General features: G+C 42.7%; 1 protein-coding gene across 3 annotated transcripts in view; it reads right to left on the reverse strand.

The window, feature by feature from the left end:
* Window positions 1-14732, reverse strand: part of kdm4b (lysine (K)-specific demethylase 4B) — a 479386-nt gene that overhangs the window by 366604 nt on the left and 98050 nt on the right. For all 3 annotated transcript variants that reach the window (XM_043720917.2, XM_043720921.2, XM_043720920.2), the window contains 2 exons: window positions 8675-8789; window positions 5029-5222 (listed from right to left, as the gene is read on the reverse strand). In XM_043720917.2, coding sequence (XP_043576852.2) covers window positions 5029-5222; window positions 8675-8789 — 309 coding nt within the window. The remainder of the gene's footprint in view (window positions 1-5028; window positions 5223-8674; window positions 8790-14732) is intronic.

Raw genomic sequence — 14732 nt, forward strand, 5'->3', positions numbered from 1 at the left:
CGCTCCAGGGAAAACAGCCCCAGCTTGTTCAGCCTCTCCCTGTAGCTCAGATCCTCCAACCCTGGCAACATTCTTGTAAATCTTTTCTGAACCCTTTCAAGTTTCACAACATCTTTCCGACAGGAAGGAGACCAGAATTGCACGCAATATTCCAACAGTGGCCTAACCAATGTCCTGTACAGCCGCAACATGACCTCCCAACTCCTGTACTCAATACTTTGACCAATAAAGGAAAGCATACCAAACGCCTTCTTCACTATCCTATCTACCTGCGACTCCACTTTCAAGGAGCTATGAACCTGCACTCCAAGGTCTCCATGTTCAGCAACACTCCCTAAGACCTGACCATTAAGTGTATAAGTACTACTAAGATTAGCTTTCACAAAATGCAGCACCTCGCATTTATCTAAATTAAACTCCATCTGCCACTTCTCAGTCCATTGGCCCGTCTGGTCAAGATCCTATTGTAATCTGAGGTAACCCTCTTCACTGTCCACGACACCTCCAATTTTGGTGTCGACTGCAAACCTACTAACTATACCTCTTATGCTCGCATCCAAATCATTTATGTAAATGACAAAAAGTAAAGGACCCAGCACCGATCCTTGTGGCACTCCACTGGTCACAGGCCAACTGTCTGAAAAACAACCCTCCACCACCACCCTCTATCTTCTACCTTTGAGCCAGTTCTGTATCCAAGTGGCTAGTTCTCTCTGTATTCCATAAGGTCTTACCTTGCAAATCAGTCTCCCATGGGGAACCTTGTCGAACGCCTTACTGAATCTTATTTAACATTGCTTTGGATCCATTGGTATGCTGTCTGGAGAAGGCCAACTCAGGGGTGACCATGCCCCTGGGCGGCAGAAGAGTTAACTGCTCGACTTTGGCCTTTGCGGATGACATTGCCTTTCTGAGCGACTCCCACACCGGAATGGCAAGGAATTTGAAGCTGCTCCAGGCATACTGTGACCATACAGGCCTCCGTATTAACATAGCGAAGACAAAGGGATTCCACTTTACCTTTAAAAAGGAAGACCTTCTTATACAATCACTTCACAAACTGGAAGCTGAGATGAATCCATAGCTTATATACCCGCAGGTGACACAGAAGTACCTGGGTGCCCGTATTGATCCGTGGACAGCTGTGGCAGAAGGAGCGTGCGAGGAGAAGTTTAAGACCTGGGTTAAAGGAATACAGGCAGCACCACTCCGACCACGACAACATTGGAAATCCTGAAAACATGTCATCCCCAGACTGTATTTCCACTTGATCCTAGCAGAAGCATCTCAGACTACCCTTACAAAACTGGACCAAATAATCCGTAACGCCACCAAAGAATTCCTACACCTACCACCTCATACCGCTGACAGAGTCCTGTCTACCAGGAACAGGAACGGGGGTCTAGGCACCTCAAAACTGGAAGTGCACATTCCATCTGCGATTGTTCGCAAACACGAGGCACTTGAGATGTCCAGTGGTGTGGTCATTCGGGTCTCCTTTCAGTATAAAGGAGAGTGCAACATAGACACCGTTGTGGGACTGCAAGAGCTCAAAGTCCTTAAAGAAATTAAAAATTTCCTACCCAGCAGCCGTAACCGCAGCGAGGAGGAAATGGACCCAATAACCGACATCCAAAACATCATGCCAGCAGTCCAGGCGCAGAAACCACCCAACAGGTATACAGGCTGGAGGGAATGGGAATTCGAAAAGTGGCAAAAACTGGATGTCAAGGGGCAGGCATCCAGTACTTTAGAGATGACAAGATCTCTAATTCGTGGTTAAAAGCAGCGAACCAGCAAAAATCCTCTAGGTTTATAAACAGCTTGCTCTTGCGGAGTAATCTATACCCAACAAGAGTTACACTATCCAGAGGAAGACCAAATCGAAATAAACTGTGCCAAAGGTGAGAAACGGCAATCGAGACAATCTCACATATCTCAGGATGCTGTCCATTTGTAAAAAAACGCTCGCATAAAACACCATAACAAGATCGCTGACCAGTTGCAAAATCATGTCAGCAAGTACGGCTGGACATCATATGTGGAGCCCAGATTGTTCGCAAAAGATGGCTCCCTATGGAAACCTGATCTCATATTTAGGAAAGAGGAAGATCGCAGTAGATGTCGCAGTGCGGTACAAGAATGACAGTAAAGTACTGGAAATGGCATGGCATGAAAAAGTGACAAATATAAACACCTGATTGCCGAGATCACGGAATTGACAGGCGGCTTGGAACCCAAGCAATTTGGCTTCGTAATGGGCACACGAGGCAAGTGGCTGGGCATGAATAACTGCCTCATGAAATTCCTCGGCATCGAGATATTTGAGACCTTCGCCCAAAAGACATCAAGACTCACTGACACTCAAATTATTACAACTCTTCAGTGACAAGTGAGCAAACAACTGCAAGACGGTGATAGCACCGAGAGAAGGATCGGCTAACCCCCACCAAAAAGATGATATAAAAATAAAATTTTAAGAAGGGGCGCCAATCCACTAACACCAAGGCAGGTTGGAGACCCCCGCTGACGAAAAACACCAGAGTCTCATAACACCAGTTACCACCCAGCCCTTGGTTTGAGGAGATGCTAGAGAGTCCAAAACATCGACGAGCGATGTAAAGACTCAAAAAAAACACCTGTGAGTGTTTCAAAATAGACAAGTGAACCTTACTTCAGTTGTGAGTAAAGTATTGAAAAAGGTTATAAGAGATAGGATTTATCATCTAGAGGGGAACAAGTTGATTAGGGATAGTCAATATGGTTTGTGAAGGGTAGGTCGTGCCTCACAAACCTTACTGAGTTCTTTGAGATGGTGACCAAATAAGTGGATAAGGGTAAAGCAATTGATGTGGTGTATATAGATTTCAGTAAGTCATTTGATAAGGTTCCCCACGGTAGGCTATTGCACAAAATACAGAGGTCTGGGATTTAATGGTTTGGATCAGAAGTTGGCTAGCTGAAAGAAGACAGAGGGTAGTGGTTGATGGGATATATTCATACTGGAGTTCAATTACTAGTGGGGTAAAGCAAATATCTGTTTTGGGTCCACTGTTGTTTGTCATTTTTATAAGTCACCTGGATAAGGGCATAGAAGGATGGGTTAGTAATTATTAGGACATTATAGGTAAGTTGCAGACATAGATAAGTTGCAGAGCTGGTCTGAGGGGTAACAAATGGAGTTTAAGGCAGAAAAGTGAGAGATGATTCACTTTGGAAGGAGTAACAGGAATAGAGTACTGGACTAATGGTAACATTCTTTATAGTATAAATGAGCAGAGACATCTCAGGGTCCAGGTACATAGATCCTTGAAAGTTGCCACCCAGGTTGATAGGATTGCAAGGAAGGCATACAGAGTGTTAGCTTTTATTGGTCAAGGGATTGAGCTTCGGAATCGTGCAATCATGCTGCAGCTGTACAAAACTCTGATGCGGCCACATTTGGAGTATTGCATACAGTTCTGGTCACCGCATTCTGGTCTGGAGGGAAGGTCTTATGAGGAAAGGCTGAGGGACTTGAGGCTGTTTTTATTAGAGAGAAGGTGGTTGAGAGGTGACTTAATGGAGAACTAAGATAATCAGAGGGTTAGGTAGGTTGGACCGTGAGATCCTTGTTCCTTGGATGGCAATGGCTAGCACGAGGGGACATAGCTTTAAATTGAGGGGTGATAGATATAAGACAGATGTCAGAGGCAGTTTCTTTACTCAGTAGCAAGGGCGTGAAACACACTGCCTGCTACAGTATTAAACTCGCCAAGTTTAAGGCATTTAAATGTTCATTGGATAGACATATGGACAAGAATGGAATCGTGCAGGTTAGATGGACTTCAGATTGGTTCCACAGGTTGGCGCAATATCGAAGGGCCTGTACTGCACTGTCATGTTCTTTGTTCTTTGACACTGGGGAGTAGATGCTTTTCAGACTGGCTGAAGATTTGCAATAGAGTTTCCAGAGGTTGGTAATCTTGATAGGCAAATAGTAAAAGGTCTGATGGGAGTATAAATAGTTCTCAGAGAACAATAACTTTCCCAGATGCCGGGCTATCAGACAACACTGCACAGGTTTTTTAAATTCCAGGTGTTCCTTGCTATAACATGCAAACATCCATTATATGCAAGTCAGCAAGAGATGAACTCCAATATTAATTCATCCAGTCGTTGAGGGGCTCCAAAGAAAGGCATTTCATCCAAATGCTGATTTATCTTTTCACCTGCTAATATCTCAACTGTGTATTTACAGTATTTTCTCATTTTATTTCTGAGCAGACAGATTCTGGTCTCGTCTCAAGGGATTGAGCTTCCAACTCTTCTCTACGTATCAAGAGATTTTACAGTCGTGATTAAGTCAAAACTCAGAATTCACACATTAACTACATTCAATAACTTCCAGACTGCCACCTGGAGTGACAAGTAACATCAATACAAAATGCAGAGTTCATCCTACGAGGAAAATGCATGACCATCAGTTCAAGGAGTCCCCACAGAGGGAATTCCCCACAGAGGGAATAGACTCCTTTGGCTTGATTACTGCACAAGTAATGAGATAAGCAGGGTACAATTCTTGTACATCCCACATTCAACATTCCAGAAAACTGCTCAGGAAACCTTGGCTAAGAGCTCTCTCGATCCCTGCATAGTCAGGCTCATGTTTGCAGCAGCAGCCTATAGAAGAACCCCCAACTGCAGAACAATCTAGTACAGCAATCACAACTCATTCAAAATGAAGCAGCAGCTCCTACAGTAGCAAAACACAAATCTTCCTCTAATCAAACTTAGAGGTACCAGGCAGCCTGAAAACGTTTGGTGACAACCGATGTGATTCAGAAATCATTGTATACACACAGGACCAAAAGAACACACAAAATGATTCAAAGAAAGCATTGACTGCAGAATGCTTCATATTACTCTGCATTAACCAAAGGAATTAATCTAGACCTCAATATCTTGTGAAGTCCTCAAAAATTCTAAATAGACCAAAACAAAAATCGTTGTTTGCCAATTCAACTTAATAATACAGTCTCTACATACCAGGATTTGGGCTCCCCAAAGTGCAAGTAGTTGATGCTGTAGAGGTCCATATCTTCAGTGTGCCAGGCAAATGTGGTTTTCCACATTCCAAAGTACAAGTATGGAGTATTCACACCTTCAATCACAATTCCACACTCCTGTTCCACCATATCCAGTAACGTATTGAGGTTTCCAATGTTCCACTCTTCAATATTCTACAACAAAGGATGAGAGAAAAAAATAGCAGCAAGTCATAGAAAATGTACTATATACATTCAAACCTCTAATACTCAACCAATACATACAACCTTACATAAATATATTTGTCCTCATCTATGTGCTTATAAAAAAGCAACTACTAACTTCTAAGTATCCCAATGGTAAGCCTAGTATTCGGTTGCCGTAATACTTAACGCCAAGATCTCATGCAAGATGACTATCAAGATTACAATCGATTTATAAGTAATACAATCTTCACTGGCTTAAAGAATATTACAGGTCTGGGAGAGGATGAAGGATAGCAACCAACCCAACCACCCCATGACTGAACACTAACTCCCCCTCCCACTCCGCCAATGACATGCAGGTCCTTGGCCTCCTCCATCGCCAGACCCTGGCCACACGATGCCTGGAGGAAGAGTGCCTCATCTTCCGCCGAGGAACCCTCCAACCACATGGGAGGGATGTAGATTTCTCCAGCTTCCTCATTTCCCCTCCCCCCACCTTATCTCAGACCCAATCCCCGGATTCAGCACTGCCGTCTTGATCTGCAATCTTCTTCCCGACCTCTCCGGCCTATCACCCTCACCTCCTTCCACATATCGTACTCCCAGCGCCCCTCCCTCAAATTCCCTCCTCCCCTACCTTTTATCTCAGCCCGCTTGGCACACCAGCCTCATTCCTGAAGGGCTTATGCCCAAAACGTCGATTTTCCTGCTCCTCGGATGCTGCCTGACATGCTGTGTTTTTCCAGCACGACATTTTTCAACTTAAAGAATATTACAGGCTAACAACCAAAAGAGAAATGCTGGAAAATCTCAGCAGGTCTGGCAGTATCTGTAAGGAGAGAAAAGAGCTGACATTTTGAGTCTAACTGACCCTTTGTCAAGGGTTTTTACAGGCTAACAAAGTGGTCAAAGTAATAATTAAAACAAATTACTTACATCATATTTTGAAGAAATAAACGGCTGAAAAGAACTGTAATGATACATGCAAGACTCACATGTGAGAGTCTGTGTGTGCCTAAATCCTTTAAAGATTGAACAAGAAATAATTCAAACTATCCTAAACGGATAGTCATGAAGGAGATCTATCAAATCTTCATAGCGCATCATCTGCTCTTGAAACAAGAAACAAAAGGGAATCCAAATCTACACCAACACACCTTCACGCGTTAACTATTTTCACCCAGGTCTACTTTACAATAATCAATTAAAATTGACTTTTTGAACAAGATTAAAAATCAATGACTTGACATTCAAAGGACCTATGTCACCTCAGAAAAACACCTAGATTCTATCCAAAATACCATTTCAAATAAAGGTTGAAAATGACATTCAGGAACACAGGTAGGCTATAAGCTAATAAATATAAGCAATCTTCATATAATATAGATTTGGCCACGCAATTTGTGAACCCTAATTGCTCTGTTCCCTATCACAAGCCAGGTGCAAACAGAGTTTACAAATGGCCTCAAAGCAGAAAGGATTTCCAGTCATGACGTCTGTCCAGTGACCTCACTGAGGAACAGATAGGTGAGCACCAGTGAAGGTGGAATAAAGCTCATTGGAGTTGGTGGCATAGTGGCAATGGCACTAGATAAGTAGTCCAGAGGCCAAGGCCAATATATATGGAAAATGCGGAGAGAAAGAAAAACAGCACTAAAATTTCTGCATGATAATAATAGATATGAATGTAAGCTGTGCTTACAAGATCTAGATTGTAATAGAGAACCATGAACAATAAAGAGTCAGCAAGAACTCATGACTTAGGTTAAGGGAATAGGGCTTATGGAGGTAAGGCATGGAAATGGCATTGAGGATTAGCCATGATATAACTGAATGGCACGGTCAACCATTTGAATCGGTTTACTTTGTCGCCACATTTAATGCTGTTACAGTCTAATTTTTCTTTAATTTGGTAGTTGGTAGAAAGAGATTGCTTTGCTGACTGAAATGGAGACTGGATTTGATGTCACAGTGACAATAGGGCCATTTAACCCAGTTCCAGTCTGGCCAAGACCTCTGTACAGAGCCTAGGCTGCAGCTGTGGTGCAGTAAAATCAAGGACTCACATTATTGAGGACTGTTCCTGATTAAACACGGCAGACTTAAAGAATTCGATTTACCCACTGACAAGGCAATGACTACGCACATGAAGAAAAAAGTTAGAACACAGTTTCATGCCATACCTAAGTCCAAATCTATCCTGCCACAATAAACTACACATATTACCCTGTATTCGCTCAAAGTTAAAAATCAAACACCACCAGGTTTTAGTCCAACAGGTTTATTTGGAAGCACTAGCTTTCGGAGCACTGTTCCTTCATCAGGTGGTTGTCCATTTATTCATTTGCATAACTCTTCTCAGGTCTCAAAAAAACTCGCAGTGCTTCATTCGTTGATTTTTCTTTCCTTCCCCATCTAATTTGTACAACCATAGTCAGCGAACATATCCAGAGCAGACACAGTTAAGATAGAACATAGAAAAATACAGTGCAGTACAGGCCCTTTGGCTCTCGATGTTTCGCCAATCCAAGCCCACCTAACCTACACTAGCCCACTATCCTCCATATGCCTATTCAATGCCCGCTTAAATGCCCATAATGAGGGAGAGTCCACCACTGCTACTGGCAGGGCATTCCATGAACTCACGACTCGCTGAGTAAATAATCTACCCCTAACATCTGTCCTATATCTACCACCCCTTAATTTAAAGCTATGCCCCCTCATAATAGCTGACTCCATACGTGGAAAAAGATTCTCATGGTCAACCCTATCTAAACCCCTAATCATCTTGTACACCTCTATCAAGTCATCCCTAAACCTTCTTTTCTCCAATAAAAACAACCCCAGGTGCCTCAGACTTTCCTCATACGATCCTCCTACCATACCAGGCAACATCCTGGTAAACCTCCTATGCACCCATTCCAGTGCCTCCACATCCTTCCTATAGTATGGCGACCAAAACTGCACACAATACTCCAGGTGCGGCCGCACCAGAGTCTTATACAACTGCAACATGATCTCAGGGCTCCGGAACTCAATTCCTCTACCAATAAAAGCCAGTACGCCATATGCCTTCTTCACGGCACTATTTACCTGGGAGTTAACATATGCTTCTATTGGCAATGTAGGCACTATTTCTCTTTACCATAATGGAACATATAACTACACCTTACCAGACAATATTTCTCAGAACAGTTCCAAACCAGGGCATTTAATACATTCACTGAAAAGTTACACAGCACAAATGCGAAGTTCAATTCACAAGGTACATTGCCACCGTATACAAGGGGAAAGAGGGGAATGAAAGCCCTAGTAGCATAAAAGGAATTACTGACCCAAGTAAGGTGCATCTGTAGCTCACAATCTTCTACAGACAAAATTAAATCAATATTTTGTTTAAAAAGATTAGTGCGCTTCTTCAAAACAGCTTTATTACTTACATTATCATACAGAGAACCACTGATATCAGCTCCATAGATGGGAGAGACAAACGTCAGATTCTTCCAGTATTTGCGCTCAAGGTCATCAAAATCCATATGCCGTGGCGTACAGTATCTGAAAGGGAAGAGTCAGAGACTAAGTTTACACTTTTTTCAATGAAAGCTGCGGTGTTGAAATACTCAGTGAGGAAATAAAAATGAACAAACATGTAGAGAGACCATAAAGAGCATAAGTTGGCCATTCAGCCCAGTGAGTCTTCTCTATCACTGAGTGAGATCACACTGATCTGATAACCCTCAGCTCCACTTTCCTGCCTTTGCCCCTTAAGACCCATTCCATGAGTGATTAAAAGTCTGCCCATCTCAGCCTTGAAGATATTTAATAACCCTCTGATCAAATATTCCACAGATTCACAACCCTTTCATTGCTATCTTAAAATGTGCAACCTCTTATTCAAACATTTGGTTCTAGACTTTCCAACAAAGGGGTAGCAACCTCTTGCAATTACCCCATCAAATCCACCAAGAATCTTGTATAGTTCAATGAGATCATTTCTCATTCAATACACCAACTAGTACAAGCCCAAACTGTTCAATATCTGCTCATAACAGGGTCCCTTCTATACCTGGTATCAACCTTGTGAACACAGTTTCAGTACTTTTAATTGAAATGTTCTCAAGACAAAGGGTACGGTTAAGCTTTAACCTTCCATTACTAAATACTTGGTGGTCAATTACTAATTACACATAGAAATTAATTACACGTAAAGCTGAAGATTGCAAATTCAGCAAAGGGTGATGGCTGATGTTGATTCTACATCCAGCTAGAACTGCAAAAAGTATTTTCTTTGTTGTAATATTTTAAAAATCTAGTACAACAGTGGATCATGAGTCTAACAAATGCATTCTCTGTGAACTTCCAGTGTTAATTCTTACTCTGGTTCAAATGGCTATGGTTTAAGTCTTGCAGCCAAGCGAAATGCATAATCTAGGCTGAAACACATTCAATAATGACAGATATACTGCCATATGTATATCCTTCAGATAAGACAGCATACTGAAGTTGAGACAATGTTTTTACCACATGTGGGCAACATCACTCAGTAAACTAATTCAGATCAAAATAAATCATTTTTCAGTTAATCTCATTGCTGATTGCAGGATATTAGCCAGGTTGATGCATTCAAATCAACATCTCAGAGCAGCCAGTGATTACAATAAAGCCAGCCAATATTCCACATATTTCCATAACTGCTTCTTCAGCTAAAATAGGACATTGTTTGGCCCAGGTTGTGTGTTAATCAAATTTCCCACTAAGCTCATCAGGACGAGCTGCCAAGTGAAAACCAAAATCCTGGGGATGAATTTTTGCTCTGTGGCTGGGACCAAAAAATAATAAAGACAGAAGACAACCTTTGACGGTTAACGAGCAAATAATATCAAGGAGGACAGCAAGAGCTTCTTTAAATATATAAAAATGAAGAGCGAAGCTAAAGAGAATATAGACTTCTTGAAGAATGATGCTGGGGAAATAATAATGGCAAACCAGGAAATGGAAGATGAGTTGACTAAATGCTTTGCATCAGCCTTTACAGTAGAGGACACTAATAACATTCCAAAATTACTAAACATTCAAGGGGACAAAAGGAGAAGAGGAAACAAACATCACGAAATGAACACATTCTTGGGAAACTAATGGGGCTAAAGACGAATGGGTTACATGGACCTGATGGGACGCATCTTATGACATCGAAGTAGGTAGCTACAGAGAGAATGGAAACACCAGTCGCAATCTTCTAGGTGTTTCTTAGATTTCAGGCAAGTCCCAGAGGATTGGACAAATGCCAACATAATGCATTTATTAAAAAGCAGACAAAAAAAAAAAAGAGCTAACTATAAGCCAGTTGGGGTCAATATCTGCTATTGAGAAACTATTAGAGTATTATAAAAGGACACAGTAGCAGAGGATTCAGAAATGCATAATATGGTAAATCAGTATCAGCATGGCGTCACAAAGGGGAAATCGTGCCTGACAAACTTACTAGGAATTCTTTGAGGTGGTAACAAGCAGGATAAAGGGAAAGTAGTGGATGTAATATGTAATGTTTTTCAGAAAGCATTTGACATCAGGCTCCTGAAGATACGAGCCTATGTTGTTAGAGGTAATATACAAACATGGAGAGAGGATTGGGTAACTAAGAGAAGACAGAATTGGGATGAGCAGTGCATTTTCAGGATGGCAACCTGTAACTAGTGATGTGTCAGAGAGATCAGTGCTGGGGTCACAATTATTTACAATATATATTAATGACCTGAATGAAGAAAGTGCATGTACTATGGCCAGGTTTATGGACGGCACAGAAAGGCAAGTGATACGAATGACAAAAAGCACAGGTAAAGTGAGTGGGCAAAAACTTGGCTGATTTAATATAACACAGGCAAATAGGAGGTTATGCACTTTAGTAGGATGAATATAGAAGCCAAATACACACTGCACTGTTATAACAGTAGTTGTGTTCAGTACCAGCCTCCACCACATCCTCTGGCAGCTCATTCCATACACGTACCACCCTCTGCGTGAAAAGGTAGCCCCTTAGGTCTCTTTTATATCTTTCTTCTCTCACCCTAAACCTATGCCCTCTAGTTCCAGACTCCCCGACCTCAGGGAAAAGACTTTGCCTATTTATCCTATCCATGCCTTTCAATTTTGTAAACCTCTATAAGGTCACCCCTCAGCCTCCAACGCTCCAGGGAAAACAGCCCCAGCTTGTTCAGCCTCTCCCTGTAGCTCAGAATCTCCAACCCTGGCAACATCCTTGTAAACCTTTTCGAAACCCTTTCAAGTTTCACAACATCTTTCCGACAGGAAGGAGACCAGAATTGCACGCAACATTCCAACAGTGGCCTAACCAATGTCCTGTACAGCCACAACATGACCTCCCAACTCCTGTACTCAATACTCTGACCAATAAAGGAAAGCATACCAAACACCTTCTTCACTATCCTATCTACCTGCGACTCCACTTTCAAGGAGCTATGAACCTGCACTCCAAGGTCTCTTTGTTCAGCAACACTCCCTAGGACCTGACCATTAAGTGTATAAGTCCTCCTAAAATTTGCTTTCCCAAAATGCAGCACCTCATATTTATCTAAATTAAACTCCATCTGCCACATCTCAGCCCATTGGCTCATCTGGTCCAGATCCTGTTGTAATCTGAGGTAACCCTCTTTGCTGTCCACTACACCTCCAATTTTGGTGTCATCTGCAAACTTACTAACCGAACCTCTTATGCTCGCATCCAAATCATTTATATAAATGACAAAAAGTAGAGGACCCAGCACCGATCCTTGTGGTACTCCATTGGTCACAGGCCTCCAGTCTGAAAAACAACCCTCCACCACCACCCTCTGTCTTCTATCTTTGAGCCAGTGCTATATCCAAATGGCTAGTTCTCCCTTTATTCCATGAGATCTAATCTTGCTAATCAGTCTCCCATGGGGAACCTTGTCGAATGCCTTTCTGAAGTCCATATAGATCACATCTATTGCTCTGCCCTCAATCTTTTGTTATTTCTTCAAAACTCAATCAAGTTTGTGAGACATGTTTTCCCACGCACAAAGCCACGTTGACTGTTCCGAATCAGTCCTTGCCTTTCCAAATACATGTACATCCTGTCCCTCAGGATTCCCTCCAACAACTTGCCCACCACCGAGGTCAGGCTCACCAGTCCATAGTTTCCCTGGCTCGTCTTTACCACCCTTCTTAAACAGTGGCACCACGTTTGCCAACCTCCACAGGTCTTCACAGGTGAGGTGCCGGACGATCGATGATACAAATATCTCAGCAAGAGGCCCACAAAGAGTTCTCGGGTACACCTGATCAGGTCCTGCGGATTTATCCACCTTTAACCTTTTCAAGACATCCAGCACTTCCTCCTCTGTAATCTGGACATTTTGCAAGATCTCACCACCTATTACCCTCCAGTCTATGTCTTACATATCCTTTTCCACAGTAAATACTGATGCAAGATATTCATTTAGTGTCTCCCCCATTTTCTGTGGCTCCACACAAAGGCCGCCTTTGCTGATCTTTGAGGGGCCCTATTCTCCCCCCAGTTACCTTTTTGTCTTTAACATATTTGTAAAAACTCTTTGGACTCTCCTTAATTCTATTTTCCAAAGCTATCTCATGTCCCCGTTTTGCCCTCCTGATTTCCCTCTTAAGTATACTCCTACTCCCTTTAAACTCGAAGGATTCACTCGATCTATCCTGTCTATACCTGACATATGCTTCCTTCTTTTTCTTAACCAAACCCTCAATTTCTTTAGTCATCCAGCATTCCCTATACCTACCAGCCTTCCCTTTCACCCTGACAGGAATATACTTTCTCTGGATTCTTGTTATCTCATTTCTGAAAGCTTCCCATTTTCCAGCCCTCCCTTTACCTACGAACATCTGCCTCCAATCAGCTTTCAAAAGTTCATACCTAATACTGTCAAAATTCACCTTTCTCCACATTAGAACTTCAACTTTTAGATCTGGTCTATCCTTTTCCATCACTATTTTAAAACTAATAGAATTATGGTTGCTGTCCCCCACTGACACCTCAGTCACCTGCCCTGCCTTATTTCCCAAGAGTAGATCAAGTTTTGCACCTTCTCTAGTAGGTACATCCTGAAATACTGAATCCGAAAATTGTCTTGTACACACGTAAATTCCTCCCCATCTAAACCCTTAACACTATGGCAGTCCCCGTCGACATTTGGAAAGTTAAAATCCCCTACCATAACTACCCTATTATTCTTACAGATAGCCGAGATCTCCTTACAAGTTTGTTTCTCAATTTCCCTCTGACTATTGGGGGGGGGGGTCTATAATACAATGCCACGGTGGTGATCATCCCTTTCTTATTTCTCAGTTCTACCCAAATAACTTCCCTGGATGTATTTCCGGGAATATCCTTCCTCAGCACAGCTGTAGTGCTATCCCTTATCAAAATGGCCACTCTCCCTCCTCTCTTGCCTCCCTTTCTATCCTTCCTGTAGCATTTGTATCCTGGAATATTAAAGCTGCCAGTCCTGCCCATCCCTGAGCCATGTTTCTGTAATTGCTATGATATCCCAGTCCCATGTTCCTAACCATGCCCTGAGTTCATCTGCCTTCCCTGTTAGGCCCCTTGCATTGAAATAAATGTAGTTTAATTTATTAGTCCTACCTTGTCCCTGCCTGTCCTGACTGTTTGACTCACTTCTGTTCACAGCTGTACCCATCTCAGATTGATCTCTTTCCTCACTATCTCCCTGGGTCCCACCCTCCCACCTTACCTAGTTTAAATCCTCCCGAGCAGCTCTAGCAAATCTCCCTGCCAGTATATTAGTCCCCTTCCAATTTAGGTGCAATCAGTCCTTCTTGTACAGGTCACTTCTACCCCAAAAGAGATTCCAATGATCCAAAAATGTGAATCCTTCTCCCATACACCAGCTCCTCAGCCATGCATTCATCTGCTCTATCCTCCTATTCCTGCCCTCAATAGCTTGTAGCACTGGGAGTAATCCAGACATTACTACCCTTGAGGACCTCCTTTTTAAATTTCTGCCTAACTCTCATATCTGTTCAGAATCTCAACCTTTTCCCTTCCAATGTGGACAATGACCTCCTGCTGGCCCCTCTCCCCCGTGAGAACATTCTGCACCCTCAGACGTCCTTGATCCTGGCACCAGGGAAACAACACCATTCTGCTTTTTCTCTGCTGGCCACAGAAACGCCTGTCTGTACCTCTGACTACAGGAATCCCCGAACACAATTGATCTCTTGGAAGCTGACGTACCCCTCATTGCATTAGAGCCAGTCTCAATACCAGAAACTTGGCTGTTCGTGCTACGTTCCCCTGAGAATCCATCACCCCCTACGTTTTTCAAAACAGCATACCTGTTTAAAATGGGTATACCCACAAAAGACTCCTGCACTAGCTGCCTACCTCTTTTACCCTTCCTGGAGTTAACCCATCTATGTGACTGCATCTGAGACCCCCCCCACCCCCCCCACCCCCCTTCCTAT

Source organism: Chiloscyllium plagiosum, unplaced genomic scaffold (assembly GCF_037043375.1).
Source record: "Chiloscyllium plagiosum isolate Xiang-an unplaced genomic scaffold, Cpla_swu_hap1 HiC_scaffold_28, whole genome shotgun sequence".
Lineage (NCBI taxonomy): Eukaryota > Metazoa > Chordata > Chondrichthyes > Orectolobiformes > Hemiscylliidae > Chiloscyllium > Chiloscyllium plagiosum.